Source organism: Hemitrygon akajei, unplaced genomic scaffold (assembly GCF_048418815.1).
Source record: "Hemitrygon akajei unplaced genomic scaffold, sHemAka1.3 Scf000039, whole genome shotgun sequence".
NCBI lineage: Eukaryota > Metazoa > Chordata > Chondrichthyes > Myliobatiformes > Dasyatidae > Hemitrygon > Hemitrygon akajei.
This window is the reverse complement of record NW_027331925.1, coordinates 51622-73793: the sequence shown is the minus strand read 5'-3', so window position 1 is coordinate 73793 and position 22172 is coordinate 51622. Positions and strand designations below refer to the sequence as shown.

At 45.6% G+C, this 22172-nt stretch overlaps 1 protein-coding gene across 1 annotated transcript in view; it reads right to left on the bottom strand.

The window, feature by feature from the left end:
• Window positions 1-1607, bottom strand: part of LOC140720260 (zinc-binding protein A33-like) — a 36559-nt gene extending 34952 nt beyond the window's left edge. Inside the window, exons 1-3 of the mRNA XM_073035131.1 lie at window positions 1485-1607; window positions 245-267; window positions 45-157 (exon numbers count right to left, since the gene is read on the bottom strand). Coding sequence (XP_072891232.1) covers window positions 45-157; window positions 245-267; window positions 1485-1592 — 244 coding nt within the window. The 5' untranslated portion in view covers window positions 1593-1607. The remainder of the gene's footprint in view (window positions 1-44; window positions 158-244; window positions 268-1484) is intronic.
• Window positions 1608-22172: the final 20565 nt, after the last annotated feature.

The window sequence follows — 22172 nt, the reverse complement described above, 5'->3', positions numbered from 1 at the left end:
AATTGAGCTTCATAAGCAAGGAGAAATGAAACTTTATGTTTTACCTCGATTAGTAGCATCAAGCGTTTCTCTCAGCACTGTTTTCAACAAATAGGGGTGAACAAAGTTTTCAACCGGTAGGGTCTCATCTGTCACTGCCAATTCCTGGACATTAATCCTGTAAATATTAAACTGCTGGTTATAAATTGCTATTCTGAACTATTTTACAAATCCATTAAGGGTTTCAGTAAAGAGCCTGTCCTACCTTCTGTACCGACGAGCTTCCTCCTGAAATAAATCAAACACAAATCTGATTAGACTTGGACTTACTGTCCACATCCTGAATTTCATCCAAGTCATTACAAGGTGTTGAAAATTCCCACTCCCACAGTCACTCACACACACGGACAATACAGAACCACGGGGTAAATGACAGGGAAATTCTCTGAATGTCAGACCATTACTGAGAGGATGAAACTTACAGGGAAGACAGGACAGGCTGTGCATTTTCATCTGGATATGACGTCAGTGTGATATGATGGAGGAATTTAAGATCAGTGATGTATGTGATTGTGTGCGGGTGGAGGAAGTACCTCTATTTATGAGGAGACTTGTGGGGAGATGTAATTCCAGATGGATTTTAATAAATTCCACAAGAAATTTAGTGAGGAGGATGTGGAACTCAGTGCCACAGGAGTGGGTGAAATGGAACAGCAGAGACTGAGTTTAATGGGGAGGCTGGATAAACACGTGAGGGACCAGGGAGTTGATGGGTGCGGTGAGTAGGTGGCAGGAGGATTGTGAAGCAGGGAAACTGATAGAAGATGGATCTAATGGCCTGTTTATGATAGAGAATGGGATATAATCTCATGTGAAATGTATCCAAAAAATAAAGAGACAGTGAAAATTTCCGTAATCTGATGGAAACCGGATATGGAGGATAAGTCTGATGTGTGGGTCACATTCTTTGTTCTCACTGATTGACAGAGAGACCCTCACACCCACTGCACCAGACACACTCACAGCCAGTGACTGGAACTGGGTATTAATCGGAGTTTTAGAGGATATTTAATGCGGTAATTAAGGAAACAGTAAGCAGCTCTGTGTTATGATCGGAGTAAATAATTTCAGAGAGATTTGCATTCTGTCCTGGGATGTACAGAAGTTGTGGAAGCCCAGTTTTGGGACAATAGGCAATAGGTGCAGGGGTAGGCCATTCGGCCCTTCTAGACAGCACCGTCATTCACTGTGATCATGGCTGATCATACACAATCAGTACCTGGTTCCTGCCCTCTCCCCATATCCCTTGACCGCACTATCTATAAGAGCTCTATCTAACTCTCTCTTGAAAGCATCCAAAGACTTGGCCTCCACTGCCTTCTGTGTGAGGTCGCCAGAGCGACAATTGATTTGTTAGAATTGGCCTCGGTGCTGTGTTTATTTCAAATATACCACTGTTCATGTAGTGCCCTTTGACAGAAACAAATTGAAATATAATCCCTCACCTTGAGAAACATCACACTGTCTTTTTGATCCATCTGTTCCTTTAACTTAGTGATTTCCTCCTGAATAAACCGTATAATCTCTTGAATCTCTCGAAGATTTTTCTCCATTGGATTTAGAATCCTCGACTCTTCCTTCCTGAGATCCCTGAGTAAGCTCTGCTCTTTCTCAGTGATAATCTGGCGCAGTTCAGCAAACTGGGATGTGATGTGGGTCTGAACGCTGTGTGACTGTTCCTGTCGAATGAAAAGTGAAGATTAATTTACTGTATTGCTGTGTGTATTTCCTTATGACATTAAGGAGACCATTTGGTCCATTAATATCCATGCTAGCTCTGAAACATTCCCATCAACCCCATTCCCTCACGTTTTCCTGAAACCTATTCTCCCCATTGACCCATTAACTCCCACCTGATTCACATACACGCTCCCCACCTTCACAGGGTTAATTGTAATTAAGCATTCATACAGCATGTCCCTGGAATGTGTCTGAAAATGTCATGGCCACAGGGAGAGCATGCAAACTCCACACAGACAGCAGCAGAAGTCAGGATCGAACCCAGGTAGCTGCGATACTCGGCTATTCTGCATGAAATGGAGGAAAACTCGACAGTAATATCAGAAATTCCGCTCAGGAAGCCTCACCCGAACTCCGGAAATCTTCTCTTTCTGTTGCTGCTCCTTTTCCTGGAAGTCTGATTTCTTTTTTGTGAGAGAGTCTAAGGAAGATTTTAGCTGATCCTGGAAGTCAGAGATTGAAGGAAATAGAAATAGAAACAAAGATGCATCAGAAGAAACAGGTGATCAAACCCGATTATCACACAAAATGCCGGAGGAACTCAGTGAGTCAGGCAGCATCTATTCAGGGGAAATAAACAGTCGGTGTTTCGGGATGAGACCCTTCATTAGGACTGGGAAGGAATGGGACAGAAGCCAGAATGAAAAGGTTGGGGATGAGAACCAGCTGACAGGTGACGGGTGAGACAATGTGAGGGGGAGCGTGGGGGAGGGTGTTGAAGTGAGAAGCTGAGAGGGGACAGGTGGAAGAGGTAAAGGGCTGGAGAAAAAGGAATCTAATACGAGAGGACAATCCACCATGGAAGAAACGGGAGGAAATGGGCTGTTTGCGGCCCTGAATGGTGACGAGAAAGGAGGTTAGGAGTCAGGTGTAGCACTTGTCCCGTTTGCAGGTGTCGGTGTCAGGAGGGAGATCAGTGGGGAGGAGCGAGTGGATTAGGGCGATACAGTACGTAGAGCGCGATCCGTATAGAGAGCGGAGAGTTGCGGGGTGCGGAGGTGGGCTGTGGGACGGAGAGATGCTAGAATCCCGTTGGAGAAGGCGCAAGTTGCAAAGAATGATGTGTTGGTTCTGGAGGCTCTTGTAATGGTATGCAGGACAAAGGAAATGTGTTAAGTATTAAGTTAACGTTAGTTTTACCTGGTAGTTTTTAACAGCTTCTTTAATCGGCCTGAGGCGGTGCGCTCTGTGTTCCTCCGCCACTGCACAGACCAGACAGATCAGTGTCTTGTCCGTTTCACAAAACAGCTTCAGTTCTTCCTCATGTTCCTCGCAGTGACGTTTACTTTCCTTCCCTTTCGGATTCAGGTTTAGATTTCGAGCTTTTTCAGCCAGATTTGCTAAGGCCCGACTGGCCCTGAGGGTGCGGTCAGCAAACACCTCTCTACATTCCGGGCAGGAGTTTCTCTCCTCCCTTTCCCAACACCGTGTGATACAAGAGCGACAGAAGTTGTGTCCGCACTCCAGTGACACCGGATCGGTGAAGAAATCCAGGCAGATGGGACAAATTGTCTCCTCGGTCCAACTCTCGGCCGGTCCTTTCGAAGCCATGTTAACTCGCGGCACTTCCTGATTCAGAATGCTTTCACTTTCGGGGGAGTTGCTGATCCCCTGCAGTACCGCGATTGTCCACTACGCGCGCTGCAGTCTCAGGGAATGAACATGGTTTTGCTGGATGTGTTCAGTGGAAATTCTGGCCATTTCTATGTTTAGTGTGGGATCAAAAACACATTAAACAGGCAACAGATAAGAAAACGCGGCCATGGTCTGTCTAAGCCCGGCTACGAGCGGAGGACGGTTGGCCGTATGGCTACTAAGCAATCTCTTAAAAACCCAGAGCGACAAATTGTGGCAATCGGCAAATTGCAGTGGTCCAGTTTCAGGTCAACAGGAGTTGATTCTAGTCATGACCAACCCCTCCAAGCACTTCATCACAGTAGATGTGAACAGCACTGGGGGATATTCATGGAGGCAGTCATGTGTGCGTCCGTCCAAATGTTTCGAACAGTGAAACAGAGAATCAGAGGCTTCCCAGTTCAATTCAAGAATGTTTCCAGTAACTGGGGTCACAGTGATGGGTCGACCATTCAGATCAGAACAAAACAATTCACCCAGCAGGTGGTGAACATTTAGATGCAGCTACCCTCCACGCACATCTGTAGATGTTTGTCAAAGTTTTCGATGTCATGCTGAAGCTTTGCAAACTTCAAAGGAAGGAGAGGCACTGCCGTGCTTTCTTCGTGATTGCACTTGCAGTGCTTATAAAAAGTATGCGGCCACCTTGGAAGTTTTCATCTTTTATTGTTTTACAACATTGAGACAGAGTGGATTTTGGTTTGTTTTATTCACACTGATCAGCAGAAATAAAAACTCTCTTGTGTCAATGTGAAAATAGATCACCAAAAGGTGAAAAAAAATAATTACAAATAGAAAATAATTGAGTGCATCAGTATTCACCCCTACATGTCTGTATTCTAAACCTTGCAATCCCATTTCACCAGTTTGAAGATTTGATTTCATTTTTACATACAGAACCTCCCCACCCCTCTGCCTACCTGCCGATCCATTCAGTACAATCTGTATCCTTGGACATGAAGCTCCCAGATATAATCAGCCACCATTCAGTGAAGCCCACAATCCCTTTGGTCCCGGATAGGGCAGGCCAGATGGGCCGGATCACAGTGATACTCGACAGAGTACCACATTTACTCTCCACAATCCCTTTGGTCCCGGATAGGGCAGGCCAGAGGGGACAGATCACCGTGATACTCGACAGAGTACCTAATTGACTCTCCACAATCCCTTTGGTCCCGGATAGGGCAGGCCAGAGGGGACGGATCACCGTGATACTCGACAGAGTACCACATTGACTCTCCACAATCCCTTTGGTCCCGGATAGGGCAGGCCAGAGGGGACGGATCACCGTGATACTCGACAGAGTACCACATTGACTCTCCACAATCCCTTTGGTCCCGGGTAGGGCAGTCCAGAGGGGACGGATCACAGTGATACTCGACAGAGTACCACATTTACTCTCCACAATCCCTTTGGTCCCGGACAGGGCAGGCCAGAGGGGACGGTGATTCAGGCGGCTGTGATCAGGCTCACCACACAGGCAGGCTCTTTTCTCTCTGCTGTAATCAGGTAGAAGGTATAAGAGCCTCAGGACTCGCCCCACAAGGGTCAGGAACAGTTAATACCCCTCAACTATAAGGTTGTGCAACCGTAAGGGATAAATGCACTCACTTGCTGTCCATAGAGATGCTCCCACAACAAATCATCTTACTGGGACTGTCTCAAAATGAGTGAAATAAGAGGTGGTTTGTCTGAGACAGATCGCATTCCTGTCTCAGAATTAGAGAAATACTATCTCACAGGATACTTACAGCGGAAGGGCTGGAATGATGTTTCCCATAAGGTGTGGAACCAGCGGTCACAGTCTCAAAATCCGAGGACAACTCAGCAGGACTGAGATGAGGAGAAATTTCCTCACCCAGAGTGCAGTGAATCATTGCAATTATCTCCACAAGGTTTCTAAATTTAATAGACATATCCTGAGGCTCAGCGGTGATGGAAAGTTGCAGGAAGGTGGTGCTGAGGTCAAAAGTCAAGCATGTTCTGAGTGAAGGGCAGAAGAGGCGCAAGGGACCGAATGGCCACGGCTGCTATATATCTTATCTTCTGAAACACGAGTTTACCTTTGCGTCTCACTGTTTCTTGTCCTGTCAGATTGAACAGGGAGCGCTGAGTGCACCGGACATCTATCGGCAGCCGCTGCGGTTATTTCATGTTCTTGTTATTTATTTGCATTGGCGAAGTTTGTTGTGTTCTGCACTCTGGTTGATCTTTCAGTGATCCAGATATAGTTACCGTTCTGTAGCTTTGCTCTGTATGTTTGTAGGAGTTGTGTGTGGCGACTTATCTGTACTCTGATAATAAAATTTACTTTGAACTTTGAGCCTCGGGGAATTTGCTTTGATTCTGAGAACACTGACTGACATCGCCAGCTCCCGGCAGCAGCCCGCCCTCGGACACACTCACAGCCAATCAGCGACCACCGCTGGGAGTATCTTGCCTCCATTGGCTGAGGGGTGTCAGTGGGCGGGACGCTGGGCGGACCGAAGTTTGGAATCGGGAACGAGTGGACCCGGTGAGAGACCCGAGATTGGGAGCAACTACCCGGGTAAAGGCTGCAACAGCGGCCGGAGTTTTGAACCCTTCCGATGGCGGAGATGAAGACTCGGGCGGAGATTCTGTGAGATATTTCAGCCTCACAGAGAGTGCCCGGTCTTTCCCCGCCGTGGATCGGGGCCTATTGTCCGGAGTTTCCTCCCAGTCCTGTCTCCTGCTGCTGGGATACGGGAGCTGGCCCGCAGCGGCTGCCGATGGAACTCCGGTGTTGTGAGCGCTCCCCTGTGCAAAAGAACAGGCTGAAGGTCAAGAGAGAACCAGGCGCAAAGGTAAACTCGGACTTTAGAAAATAAGAAACTGGAGCAATCCATTCGGCCTCTTGCGCCTGTTCTGCCTTTCTCTCAGAACATGCCTAATCTTTGACATCAGCGCCACATTCCGGCAACGTTCCCAGCATCGCAGAGCCTCAAAATTCGTTTCGAATTTCGAAACCTTGTGGAGAAAATTCCAAAGATTTGCTGCCCTCTGGGTGAGGAAATTTCTCCTCATCTCAGTCCTGCTGAGGTAAAATCGGATTCTGTGACACCCATTCCTCACCACAGCCAAAGGAAACATAATTCCTGCCTCTACCCTGTCAATACCCTGTGAGACTGTGTCTGTCTCAGTCAGACGGCCTTTTATTTCTCTTATTTTGAGACAGGCCCGGTCAGTATAATCTCTCCGAGGACACTACCTCACCTCCTAAATCAATCTGGGAAATCTCTTCATTCCCTTCATCCCACAGGCAGACTCCGGGAGGGAGACCAGACCTGTGCACAGTGTTCCATGTACGCTCTCAACAGGAACCCATATACCTTCAGAGGAAATCTTTATTCTTCTATTCAAACCTTCCTTCCCATTCAAAGCTCTTCATTTAATAGCGAACTCAAACATTGAACAGACACAACACAGCCTCAGCCATGAATTTAAAGGCCAGGTGTTGCAACAGTTTGAGCTTCATACCGGGGGCCACGGAGCAGGCAGGGTGTCACAAAGGGGGAAATGTGGGAGTGTTGTATGTCTGAGCCCAGCTGTGTGTGTTTGTGTATCAGAATCAGGTTTAATATCACTGGCGTATGTGGTGAAATTTGTCAGCAATATCTAGAAATAAAAACTACAAATTACAGTAAGTATGTATAAAATTATATTTTAAATGTAGTGCAAAAAGAGAAGGAAAATACCGAGGAAGTGTTTATCGGCACATTGTCCATTCAGAAATCTGATGGAGGGGAAGAAGCTGTTCCTGAACCGGTGAGAGTGTCTCCAGGGTCCTGTACATCCTTCTTGATGGTAGCAATGAGAAGAAGGCATGTCCAGGGTGATGGGGGTCCTTAATGATGGATGCCACCTTTTTGTGGCATCATCTTTTGAATGTGTCCTGGATGCTGTGGAGTCCAGTGCCCATGAAGGAGCTGGCTGAGTTTACAACTTTCTGCAGCATTGTCCGATCCTGTGCAGTGGCCTCTCCACACCAGGCAGTGATGCAGCCAGTTAGAATGCTCTCAAAAGTACATCTGTAGAAATTTGCAAGTGTCTTTAGTGACAGACCGATTCCCCTCAATCTCTGAATGAAATATGATGTTGTGCCTTCATTGTAACTGCATCAATATGTTGGGCCCAGGATAGTTCCTCAGAGATGTTGACAGGCAGGAAATGGAAACTGCTCACCCTTTTCACTTCTGATCCCACGATGAGGACTGGTGTGTGTTCCCTCGACTTCCCCTTCCTGAATCCACAATCAATTCCTTTGTCTTCATGACACCACTCAACTTGCTGATCTATCTCACTCCTGTACTCCTCCTCGTCACCATCTGAAATTCCACCAACAATAGTTGTGTCATCGGCAAGTTTATAGATGAGCCTAGACACACAGACGTGGGTGTAGAGAGAGCAGAGCAGTGGGCTGAGCACGCATCGTTGAGGTGTGCCAGTGTTGATTGTCAGCAAGGAGGAGATGTTATTTCTGATCCACACAGACTGTGGTCTCCTGGTGAGGATCCAGTTGCAGAAGGAGGTACAGAGGCCCAGGTTTTGGAGCTTGTTGATTACAATTGAGGGTCTGATTGTGTTGAACGCTGAGCTGTAATCAGCAGCCTGACTTGTGTATTGCTATTGTCCAGGTGATCTAAGTCTGAGTGGAGAGCCAATGAGATTGCATCTGCTGTAGACATATTGTGGCGATCGGCAAATTGCAGTGGGTCCAGGTTCATGCACAGACAGGAGTTGATTCTAGTCGTGACCAACCCCTCAAAGCACTTCATCACAGTAGATGTGAGCGCCGCTGGGTGATAGTCAGTGAGGCAGTTCACCGTGTTAATGTTGGGCACTGGTATGATAGTCGCCCTTTTGATAGTAGTGTGTGTGTGTGTGTGTGTGTGTGTGTGTGTGTGTGTGTGTGTGTGTGTGTGTGTGTGTGTGTGTGTGTGTGTGTGTGTGTGTGTGTGTGTGTGTGTGTGTGTGTGTGTGTTTGTGTGTGTGTGTTGTGTGTTTTTCCTTGAACCAGAGAGCCAGAGAATCCGAGGCTCAGTTCGATTCAGGAATATTTCGTTTAACTGGGCTGCTTCGAAAGAGGGGTCACAGTGATGGATGACCATTCAGGTCAGAACAAACTCATTTACTCAGCTGATGGCGAACCTTTGGAGCTCGCAACCCGCTCTTGTGTTTGAGAGAGACATTTACAAATTTGAATGTACAATTTAAAATGAACAGAGTAAATTTATTATTTTTTTAGTTTTAGTTTTTTGTGAGCATGCTCAGTAAATGCAAGAATCATAATGGAAACAATGAAAGACCACACCCAACAGGACGGACCAAAAAAAAACACAACAATGTGCAAAGGACAACAAACTGTGCGAATTGAAATGAGAAAAAAAATAAATAAACAAGATATAAATATCAACAACGTGAGTTGGAGTCCTTGAATGTGTCCATTGGTTGTCGGGAATTGTTCAGTCTTGGCGTGAGAGAATTTCTGTAAATTTATCCCCTTTGGTTCAGGATCATGAATCACTCCAATAAAACGCTCTATCATTTCTCTAATATATAATATAATGCCATTAGTCTTTACAATTCAACCGCCAGGAGTAAGATATGTTAAAGTGCCGGGGTTGATTGTATTTAATGTATTTAAGTAAACTACTTAAGAACTTTTTAAAAGCTATTATTAATGCTTTTGGAGAGAGTGATTTAGATGCATATCATATTTTTACTGAGTTAAGTTTTGTATGTAATTAGTTTTGCTACAACAAGTGTATGGGACATTGGAAAAAATGTTGAATTTCCCCATGGGGATGAATAAAGTATCTATCTATCTATCCATCTATCTATCTATCTATCTATCTATCTATCTATCTATCTATCTATCTATCTATCTATCTATCTTCTCTTTTCCAAAATATATCTCAAGCGCTCGATTACCAGACATTCCATCAGTTTACATAAACGAGGCATTAACGATATAACACGAGGAAATCTGAAGATGCTGGAAATTCAAACAACACACAAAAAATGCTGGTGGAGCACATCAGGCCAGGCAGCATCTATAAGGAGAAGCACTGTCGAGGTTTCGGGCCGAGACACTCCGTCAGCACTAACTGAAGGGAAAGATACTAAGAGATTTGAAAGTAGTCGGGGGGGGGGGGGGAGTGGGAAATGCGAAATGATCGGAGAAGACCGGAGGGGATGGGATGAAGCTAAGAGCTGATAAGGTGATTGGCGAAAGTGATACAGAGCTGGAGAAGGGAAAGGATCATGGGACGGGAGGCCTCGGGAGAAAGAAGGGGGGAGGGGGGAGCACAGAGGGAGATGGAGGACAGGCAGAGAGATGGGCAGAGAGAGAGAAAAAAACAATAACTAAATATGTCATGGATGGGGTAAGAAGGGAAGGAGGGGCATTAACGGAAGTTAGAGAAGTCAATGTTCATGCCAATATTCAACGATATAAACCCACAACTGGAAGGATCAGATAGGGATCTCACAGATTTTATAATAGGCAGTACTGCTGCCAGTTCCATGGGGCCGGAAGATAAACTAACTTCCAAATACGATTCAAAACTGTGAATATTTTCTCAAGAGAGCTGTCAGTCATATGTCTGGTCATACGATCATCCTTTCATGGGGATGCCTAACCTGCATTAATAATATTCTTAAATTCACACAAAAAATACTCGACATCTGTGATACTATCATTGTTACAGCTGACTTCCAACACATCAGGGTATTCACTTAGAAACATATTCCGACATTGTTTAACTTCTTCACTTAAATGATCGTGATTACGAATCGCAGCAAATGACCCAGTCAGTAACACAACCGTCCCCGTTTCTGTAACGATTATTTTAACCACATTAATCAGTACTGGAATATTATGATCCCTTCAAATTCCCCAATTTTCTCAATCATTTTCAAACATTTCCAAGTTTAATGTCCATTCCAGAATTATCTCAATAGGATTCTAGTAAATCACCGCCGTCCCCACCATGGCCTGTGCCGTTCTTTTCTAAATAATATCACTCGGAGACTGAGACACCATCACAGAAAACCTTTCATTTCTCTCAATTTGTTTTACCAAAAATTCCACCTCCTACAAGTAGCTTCCTGTCCCCGATATAAATCCAAACTCAGGCTTATAAAGTCAGGAAAATGATCACTCCCCAATGTTTCATAACCCATAACATCCCACATACAGACTCCAGCAAGTATGTTCGAAACGAATGTTAAATCTTCTGCCGTTTCAGAATTATTATGGACACTAAATCTGGTGGTAGCAACCGGGATACCTGCATCCATATAACATCCGGAGGTTTGACAAATCAGAAATTTGTTCTTCATTTCAACTCCCTTGTATCTGCACTCAGGATCTGTGAGAGGGAGGTGAGTCAGCTGTTCCGGAGGCAGAAGACCAGGAAAGCGCCAGGCCCTGACGGTGCGTCGCCCTCCTGCCTGAAGACCTGCGCTGATCAGCTGGCCCCCATCTACACACGGATCTTCAATAGATCACTGGAGCTGTGTGAAGTCCCTCATTGTTTCAAGCGCTCCATTACCATTCCAGTCCCTAAGAAACCCACTATCCAGGGATTAAATGATTACAGGCCTGTTGCTTTGACATCTGTGGTCATGAAGTCCTTTGAGAGACTAGTGTCGGCTCACTTGAAGGACATCATAGGCCCCCCGCTGGACCCCCTGCAGTTTGCTTATCGGGTAAACAGGTCAGTGGATGATGCGGTCAACATGGGACTGCATTACATTCTACAACACCTCGACAACCCAGGAACTTCTGTGAGGGTCCTGTTTGTTGACTTCAGCTCGGCGTTTAACACCATTGTCCCAGAAATCCTCCACTCCAAACTCACCCAGCTTACTGTCTCCCCCGCCATCTGTCAGTGGATCACAAGCTTCCTGACTGACAGGGTGTAGCAGTGAGGCTGGGGAGCATCATCTCTAGCACCCGGACAATCAGTACCGGATCCCCCCAGGGATGTGTGCTCTCCCCACTGCTCTTCTCCCTTTACACTAATGACTGCCCCTCACAGTATCCATCTGTTAAACTCCTGAAGTCTGCAGACGACACAACTGTCATTGGCCTTATCCGAGACGGTGATGAGTCTGCATACAGACGGGAGGTGGAACGGCTGGTCCTCTGGAGTGGTCAGAACAATCTGGAGCTAAGTACGCTCAAGACTGTGGAGATGACAGTGGCCTTCTGGAGGAGCCCCCCAGTAACTCCCCCCCCACCCACGCTCTATACTCAACAGTGTTGTGTCTGTCGTGGAGACCTTCAGATTTCTGGGTGTCACAATCTCCCAGGACCTGAAGTGGACACTGTGGTAAGCTACATATACCTGTCTGGACACGCCCCTCTTCTGATTACTCCTGTGGCTCCTCCCACAGACCCCTGTATAAAGGCGGTTGGAGGCACTGCTCCTCCGTCAGTCTCCAGGATGTTGTGTCTCTTGTTACTAATCGTGGTCTCTTGCAGCTAATAAAAGCCTATCGTTCGCCTCCCATCTCCGAGATTTATTGATGGTGCATCAGACACCCAACGCGGACACTCTTATCAAAAAGACTCAGCACAGGTTGTATTTCCTCCGTCAACTCAGGAAGTACAACCTCCCTCATGAGCTGCTGATTCAATTCTATTCACGAATAATCCAGTCTGATCTCTGTTCGTCCATCACTGTCTGGTTTCGATCAGCCACCAAACAAGACAAGAATAGACTCCAAAGAACCGTCAGGGCTGCGGAAAGGATTATTGGTCTGAAGCTGCCCTCGACCCAGGACTTATATGCATCTAGAGTCAGGAAGCGAGCAAGCAGCATTATTGTAGACCCATCACACGCTGGACATCACCTGTTCCAACTCTTTCCTTCTGGTAGGCGCTTTAGATCACTGTATGCCAGGACAAATAGGTACAAGAACAGTTTTTTTTCCCGTATGCCATCAGTCTTATGAACACTTGAATTTTAGTCTATTATAAATCAAGTCCACCTGTACATTCAATGAGGTGGACCTCATTGTATATAGTTTATGATTATTTGCACTGTTGCTTTGTTTGTTTTTAATTCTGTACAGTGAGAGCTCAGGGAAACCGGCATCAAATTCCCTGTATGTATCCTCATACTCGGCGATAATAAAGGATTCTGATTCGGAAATAAACTTCTTAAAGTATTAACCTTTAGAAATTAGGGTTCTCACACTCCACTGCAATATTTGTAATCCCATTATGTTCCTTCACAAGCAGACTGGGATACAGATACCCCGCCCATCAGATCTTCATTTACAGCTTCCCGTGTAACACTAATGACTTCGCAATAATTTTAATTTCCTCAGCATGACGAGATATCTGATCAGTACAATTCACCACATCCGTTATAAACATCACAAACTTAATTTTATCCACAAGTGAAGTATCTTTATTGAGAGAATTGTGATGACGACATATATCCACTGACGTCAGTCTGTTCTCCGGTTCTCTGGAACACCGAATCGACATTCCCTTTAACTGTTTGCAAGGCTGACTGACGTTCATCTTAATAAATCATCGTGTGAGCTCTCATTTGACCGACAGGCATCTCAACCACTAACAGCAGGGAACACAGGTAAGTCTGAGCTACGATAGGCCGGGTTGAAATCTGCACCATACACTACCCTTCCTCTTCCGCTCCGTGCCCATGGCAGAGTTCACCGATGGTCACCGACGTTGTTGTCCTTCGACACCTCAGTGAGTCCATCCGGCGTTGTTTGTGGTGGCTGAGGAGGAGTGTTTCTGAAGGAAAAGTCCCGGCGAGCGAGGAGGCGACATATTGAACTATAGCAGATGGCTTCGCGGACCCTCCAGATCGGCAGCGTCCGCCGACTGAGCGTGAGGCCCTACGGGAGTTGTAGTTCATATCCAAGCGCGTTTTTATGCATTACGTACACCAGATTTTGTCACCCTTTGCATTACCCGACAATTGCACCGTGACAGTGGTGGCGGAGAGGAGAATCAGTGTTGCATCACTCAGATTTGGGATCAGTGCACAATCACTATCCAATCAACACACACGAAATGTTGGAGGAACTCAGCAGGCCAGGCAGCATCTATGGAAAATGCACAGTCGACGTTTGGGGCCGAAACCCTTCGGCAGGACTGGAGAAAAAAAAACTGAGGAGTAGATTTAAAAAGTGAGGGGAGGGGAGAGCCTACACCAGACGATAGGTAAAACTGGGAGGGGGAAGTTCATTGGAAAGTTGATTAGTGAAAGGGACAGAAGGCCATGAAAGAAAGAAAAAGAGGAAGGAGGAGCCGAGAGAGGCGATGGAGACGTGCGTGAAATGGAAGAGATGCGGTAGAGGGCAGCGTTGATGGTAGAAAGGTAGCCTCTTTCTTTGAAAAAGGAGGATAGCTCCTTGATTACTGCAGATTTTCTCTTGTCTGCGACAGTCACTGTCCAGTCTCCTTCTGACTCGAGTCCTGCAGTCCCGGCGGCAAAAGCCGTGAATCCCTACTCCGCCGTTCCGGGTTAATCACGTCCTTCCAGAGGTGACCACCCAGAGGTGCGCACGGTCCTCCAGCTGTGACCTCACCAACATGGAGCAGTACGGGCCCTTCTGCTCACTGTGTTGTTCTGAACCAATTGAACTGGTCATTCAATGCCTTACTAAACCAAACCCTCCTGCCTGCACAAGGTCCACATCCCTCCATTCGCCTCACACTCACGTGGTATCTAATAGCCTCTATAGCGTCTGCTCCTCCATCACCTCCCCAGGCATTCATTCCAGGCACCCACCACTATGAGTGTGAAAAATAACTTGTACACACATCTCCTTTAAACATTCTGAGTCAGGTTAAATGTTATCGTATTACTCGGTGGTTTGCAATCGATTATTTAGTAGGTGGTTTCGTGGTTCCTGGAGGCACATGATAGAATAGCCCGTAGTCAGCATGGTTTTGTCAGTGGAAAATCTTGCCTGAAATTTTGCTGGAATTCTTTGAAGAAATAACAATCAGTGTAGACGAAAGAGAAACAGAGGATGTTGTCTGTTTGGATTTTCAAAAAGCCTTTGACAAGGTGCCACACATGAGGCTGCATAACAAATTAAGAGCACATGGTATTACACAAAAGCTGCTGGTATGTGGGAAGCATTGGCTGTTTGGCAGGTTACGAAGCGTGTGAATAAAGGGAACCTTTTCTGGTTGGCTGCCGGTAACTAGTGGTGTTCCACAGCGGGCTGTGTTGGGACCGCTTCTTTTCACATTATATGTCAATGGCTTGGATGGCGGAATTGAGCGATTTGTGGCCAAGTTTGCGGATGATACAAAGATAAGTAAAGGCGCAGATAGATTTGAGGAAGTAGAGAGGCTACAGAAGGTGTTAGGCAGATTAGAAGAAAGGGCAGAATGTAACAGATGGAATATATTGTCAAGCAGTTTATGATAATGTACTTTGGTAGAATAAATAAAAGGGTAGACTATTTATTAGGTGATAGATATTTTTTTTAAATAAGGCGCAAGGGGTCTTGGGAGTCTTTCTTCAGGATGACATGAAGGCTAATTTGCAGGTTGAGTCGGTGGTGAGGAAGGCAAGTGCGGTGTTGGCATTCACCTCGAGAAGACTAGAATATAAACGCGAGGAGGGAATGTTGAGAGTTTATAAACAACTGGCGAGGCCTCACTTGGAGTATTGTGAGCAGTTTTGTGCCCCTTATCTTAGGAAGGATGGGCTGACGTTGGAGAGGGCTCACAGGATGTTCACATAAATGGTTCCTGGATCGATCCCCTTGTCGTATTAAGAGCCAATGTGGATCTTCATTTGGTTTTATCACGTGTAGAATCATCAGCTGTTATGTTGGTCAATGTGAAAAAAGCTCAATTTATGACACAATCTACGACCTGCCTAGGAATTATGGACCTGTATTCCCAGATTCCTCCATTCTCCCGTACTCCTCAATTGCCTACCATTCACTGTGCATGTCCTTCTCTGCTTGGTCTTCCCAAAGTGCAACACCTCACACTGATCTGCATTAAATTCCATCTGTCATTTTTAGAAAATCTTTCCAGCTGCTTAATTCATGCTGAACGTTTTTATCACCTACTTCGCTGCCCACTCACGCTCTGAATTTAGGTGTCATCTGCAAAATTAGTTTACCAGAATACTATTGATATTGAGAAGTTTCTATATCCTGTCCCTTAAAACGTCTTCCAATAAGTTACCCACGACTGATGTCAGACGCACCTGTCTCTCATTTCCAGGCATATTCTTCGAACTTTCCTTGATCAACGGAAGCTAATCTCCAGCACCTCACCCGTGACTGAGGACATTTTAAATCCCTCTGCCAAGGTCCCAGCAATTTCCGCATCAGCCACCGACATGAACCGTGGAGGACACCCTATCTGGACCTGGGCATTCATCCACCATAATTTGTCGCAAGTCGGCAAACACCCCTTTCCCCATAATCTGTATATGGTCCATGACCTCAGTGCTGTTCTGCCCATTTCCTTTGTCCATGTGCCTGTCTCTGAAGCACATACAGACACAAAACATTTAAAATATCTTCCCCGTCTCTCTTGGAAGACTATTTGTCCCTGGCATATCTCCAGAGACCCTTGGGATTCTCCTTCAGCTTGTCTGCTCGAGCAAACCTTCTTTGATTCCTGCTGATTCCTTCTTGATTCTCTGTGATTTCATGTTTTCTTATACTTCCCGAGTGACTCATTTCATCCGAGCTGTCTATGCCTCTTTCGTCGTCTTAATCAGACTCTCAGTATGTCTCTAAAATCAAGATCCCTGAAGCCTTGGCCTTTATTCCAACAGGAACATATAAACTCTGCACTGCTGAATGTTTTCAACTTAGAAAGCATTGTAACCCAATCTACACCGGCCTGAACTCTGCTGATGACATCGAAATTGTAGTGTTTCCAAACTACAGTCAGATTCCGAGGACCAGTTATATCAATCTTCACAATTATCTTGAAACTGATAGAATTATGGTCACTAGGTACAGAGTTTTCCCGGGCACACATTTCTGTCACTTGTAAACTACGACCTCCAGCATCTCATCCACTCACTGAGGAACACTACTTCCTCGATCCGAGGTGTTTCTCACCCTGGGATGTGAGATTCAACATACCTTTCCGTAGTCTCATTCTCGTCAACAGAACCCACAGACTGTCCCCTTAACTGGTGAATCCCCGCTTAGTACTGCTGAAAGGATGTGTAACCATTTGTAATGATTTGGAAACGTATGGCCTAATTAGGGACAAAAAGTAGAATTAGAATCATAGAAAAGTACAGCAAAGAATCAGGCCATTTGCAACGCGCAGGCCACGCTAAACCATTAAATAGTCTTCTATACCCCTACCATTTTTGTACCTATCCACACTTCGCTTAAACCTTGTAATCGAGCTCACAATGACCCGCTGCTGACAACTATTTCAACTATTGAGCGAAGCGGGTACCTGCCATGTTCCGCTTAGGCTTTTCACTTTTCACCATTAGCCCATGGCTTTTGGTTGTAGTCCCACACAACATCAGCAGAAAAATCTTGCCGATCTATACCCCCATAATTCTGTACACCTCTATCAAATTTACTATCAATCTTGCACTTTGCAAGGATAAAGTTTTAAGCTATTCAGTCTTTAACTCAGATAATCCAGACGTGGCAGCATCCTTGTAAATTTCCTCTGTACCACGTCAACCTTAGTTACAGCTTTCCTGTAGCTCGGTGACGATAACTGAACACAGATCTCGTAGCAAGGCCTCATCAGTATCTCACACGTTACATCCCATCTCCTATAATCGATACATTGATTTATGAAGGCCAAAGTTCCAAACAATCTGTATCCTTCTGAAGCCACTTTGAATGAATTATAGACCTGCATTGCCAGATCCGTTTGATCTTCTACACTCCTCAGTGCCCTTCCGTTCACTTGGTAAGACCGACCCTGTTTGGTTCTATGGAAGAGCAACACCTCTCTCTTGTCTGCACTGAATTCGATCTGCTATTTTCAGCCCATTTTTCCAGCTGGATCAGATCATGCTGAAACAAACATGAATGCCTTCTTCACTGTCCACTACACCCCCAATCCTGGTGGCATTCAGAAATTTGCTGATGTACTGTATCATATTATCATCCAGATCGTTGATATCGATGGTAAACAACAACGGACCCAGCACCGATCGCTGCGGCACTCCACTGGTCACAGGCCTTTATTCAGAGAGGAGACCATCTAATACCACACTCTGGCTTCTCACACAAAGCAGATGTGGCAGCGTCGGCGCATCTGAGGGTGTGACGAATCTCAGGTTGTTTCATTTATAGATACCTTAATAATGAATACATTTCGAAGTTTGAACTTTGTTCTTGCTATCTTTTAGGGTAGGGCAGCTATTTGTGAAGTGTTTGAAATCATTCTTGCTCTGGGATAATCTAATGTGCATGTGGCGAGTGTCAGCGGGTTTGGGGTGCACACGGATTCGGCAGTGCACATAGATTTGGAGGTGCACACTGATATGTGGGTGCACACGGATTCGGCAGTGCACATAGGTTTGGAGGTGCTCACTGATATGTGGGTGCACACGGATTCGGCAGTGCACATAGATTTGGAGGTGCTCACTAATATGTGGGTGCACACGGATTTGGCGTGTCTGCGGAATTGGTACTTTGGCAAAACACAAGATTGTTCCATTTTTGAATAATTTAATGATAAATGCACCTTGAACTTTGTTCTTGCTGTTAGTTTAAGATGGAGGCCGCTATTTACTGAACAGTTTGGCATGATTATTGCTCTGAGATAATATTCCATGTATGGGGGGTGTTACTGGGCTGAGGAGTGCGCTCAGATTTGGGGATCAGCGCAGATTCAGGGGTGTGTCAGCAAATATGGGGAAGTAGGGGGCGTAGGTCGGTTCGGGGTGTGACGAATCTCAAGGTTGGTTCATTCAAAGATACTTTACTGATAAATACAGTTTGAATTCTGAACTTTGTTCTTGCTGTGTTTGTCAGGTGGAGGCAGGTATTTTGTAAACGGTTTGAAATTGTTCTTGCTGGGGGGGTGTAATCTAATGTGCAGGTGGGGTGTCAGCGTGTTGGGGCTGCACACTGATTTAGGGGTGCAGATCGATTTTGTGCACACAGGTTTAGAGGTGCCCCTAAACACACTGTTTTGGGGGTGTCGGTGGATTTCACTCTGCACAGTGACGTGTGGGGTGCATTGGGATTTAGGGGTGCATGTGGATTTTGGGATGCACACAGATCTAGGAATGTGCTGGCCAGTTTGTGGGCACACACTGATATGGGGTGTGTTCTCAAATGTGAGGGTGCACACGAATTTGGGAGTGCACACAGATTTGGGTGCCTCCTTATATTTGGAGCGTACACACGGATTTGAGGGTGTAGGTCGCATTAGCGATGTTATGAATCTCAAGGTACTTTATGAATAAATACAGTTTGAACTTGAACTTTGTTTTTTGCTATTTTTGTAAGGCGGAGGCAGCTATTTGGTGAACTGTGTGAAATGATACCTGCTCTGGGATAACCTGATGTGCATTCGGGGCGTCACACTTCGCTATCAGGTGTGTGGAGAGAACCCGACGAGGTCACCTGTTGAAAGACAAACCGACGGACGACAAGCCGCAACAGCAAGGAGTTTGATTTAGTGCCAGAGGGCAAAGTACAAAAGTTGCCGAAAAAGTTGTGTAGAGAAAAAAGAATTTATATAGAAACAAATGAAAACAAACGCCCATGCACAAAAAGTACAAATATACAGACGCTTTCTCAACGACAAACTTTGTCTTTTAACTTTCACCAACCGTCAAATCCAACCTCGCAACGAAAGACTGGGGGTTTAAATCTGCCTCCGCCCGGCTGAGATTCTAACATGCTAGCGTTTTATTTCACAACATATGCCACAGGTAAACCCATAGATCAGTGTACACATGCTCAGATGAATATAAAGTAATAATGCCCTCCCCACCAGTGGTGTTACCTGTTCAGGGTGTGGGGCACCTGACCCCACTAACCCGGGTATTATTTCAGGACCCCTCAAACAGTCTTTTGGGGTCGTTCTGCTGTCAACAAACCCCTATAACGGTGTGAGTGAAAACAAATGAAAGTGTTTGGAATGACTGTGTCTAGAATCCTTATTTTTATGAGTTATAGACCAGCAGTGCAAGTTAAATGAAAGGATCGTTTTGATTACCCAAGCCAGCCATTGTTTCACTGCGGGGTGTTTAAACGGTGAACTCCCAAGAGCTGCGGACCGGGAGGGAAAAGGGCGTGAAACACTGGGGAAACTAGACCATGGACAGAACGAGGAGGAGTGACTAACCGGGCAAAGGGTCAAGGTTAGCGGAGAATTAGCATTAATAACCTGTTCAGTCACAGTCCGTTTCGTTGCTGTACTGTGTCTGTGACTGACTCTAACGTGAAAGGAACAACAAGAAGATGGGCCGGAGAGTTTGTTGCCATGCCATAGTGTCGGTGACTGACTCGAATGGGGGAGATGCGGCAGGAGGATGGGCCGAAATGCCTCTCCCAGTGCTATAGTTTCTACTGATAATGGGATAGAATTAGAATGGGTACCTTGATGGGCTGAAGCGTCTCCCAGTGCTACAGTGTCTGTGGACAATGGGATAGAACGAGCAGGAAGATGGGCTGAAAGAGTGTTTCTGTGCTGTCGTGTCTGTGTTTCAATGTAATGGGAAATAATCTGCATGATGATGGGCCGAATGCCCCCCCCCATCTCTCTCTCTCTCTCTCTCTCTCTCTCTCTCTCTCTCTCTCTCTCTCTCTCTCTCTCTCTCTCTCTCTCTCTCTCTCTCTCTCTCTCTCTCCCTCTGTCACGTTAGTGCCTGACTCTACTGTGACAGGCACAGCAGGATAATGGGCCTAACGGTCTATGTGGTGTTGTGTCTGTAATTGACTCTCACAGGCAGGATGATGTACGAAGAGTCTGTTTCTGAGTTCAGAGTGCGCAGCTGTTAAAAATATTCCTTATCACGCACACACTCTGATCAGGGACACTATGCAGCTTTTCATGGAACAAACAATTCTTTGTTCATACTTTATTCTCACAGCACGACTTGTCAGGCTGCCAATAACTCAGTTAGGTTTTAACTCTTTTAATTGTGCATATAATTCCCCAACGTTAGAGTCAGTCACAAACACCACAGCACATAGACTACCCTTCGGCCCGTCACCCTGTTGTTCCTCTCACGCGAGAGACAGTCAAAGAAACAGCAGTGCAGAAACAAACGCTTTGACCCATCAGCGTGTCGTTCCTGTCCCGTGAGAATGAGCAAGATTGTTACATTTATAGATACTTTTATAATAAATACACATCGAAGTTTGAACTTTGTTCTTGATTTTTTTTAAGGTGGGGTAGGTATTTGGAAAATGTTTGAAATGATTCTTGCTCTGGTATGATCTAACGTGCATTTGGAAGGTGTCGGTGGGTTTGGGGTGCGCACGGATTTGGGAATGTACACCGATTTGAGGGATGCGCATAGTTAAGTGGGTGCACACCGATTTGGGAATGTACACAGATTTAGGGGATGCGCATAGTTAAGTGGGTGCACACCGATTTGGGAGAGCTCACAGATTTGGGGTGCTCACAGATTTGGGGTAGTGAGGAAAAAGAACGCTTTTCATTTTTCATACCTTAATAACAGATGCACTTTGAACTTTGTTCTTGATGTTAGTTTAAGGCGGAGGCAGCTACTTACTGAGCAGTTTGGAATGATTCTTGCTGTGGGATACTCTAATGTGTATGTGGGGTGTCAGTGGGTTTAGGAGTGCGCACAGGTTTGGGGAAGTCTACAGACTTAGGGGTGTGGCAGCGAATGTGTGGGATTGGGGGGTACAGGTCGATTTGAGGTGTGATGAATCTCAACGTTGTTTCATTCACAGATTACTGATAAATACATTTTGAACTTCGAACTTTTTTCTTGCTACTTTTGTAAGGCTATTTTGTGAACTGTTTGATACTGTTCTTGCTCTGGGATAATCTAATTTTCACGTGGGGGTGTCAGCGGGGTTGGGCTGCACACGGATCTGAGGGTGCAGATAGATTTGTGTTTGCACACAGATTTAGGGATGTCGGTGGATTTGACGGTGCACACTCATTTGTGGGATGCATTGGGATTTGGGGCTGCACATGGATTTTGGGATGGGCACAGATCTCGGGCTGTGTCGGCTAATATGGGAATATACACTGATGGGGATGTGTGTAAATTTATGGGTGTATTGTCGAATAAGCGCGTGCACTCGAATTTGATTGTGTGGATAGATTTGGGTGTGTGGGTAGATTTGGGGGTCTGTCTGTAGATTTGGGGTACACACGGATTGGGGTGTGATGAATCTCAGGGTACTTTAATAAATACGGTTTGAACTTTGAACTTCGGTTTCGCTATTCTGTAAGGTGGAGGCAGCTAATTTGTGAACTGTTTGAAATGATTTTTGCTCTGGGAAAATCTCATGTGTATTTGGGGCTGTCACACCTTGCTATCAGGTGTGGGGAAGTGTACACGACGAGGGTCACCAGTTGAAAATCAAACCGATATCAGTCCGCACCAGCACGTTAGTGCAAGGGGTTTTATTTAATGCAGGATGGAAAAAGTACAAAAGCTGCCAAAAGGTTGTACTGAAGAAAAATATTTACAAAGTAACAAATGAAAACATTCTTATGTAGAAAAAAATATAAATATACAGTGGCTTGCACCACAATAACAACTTTGTTTTATTTT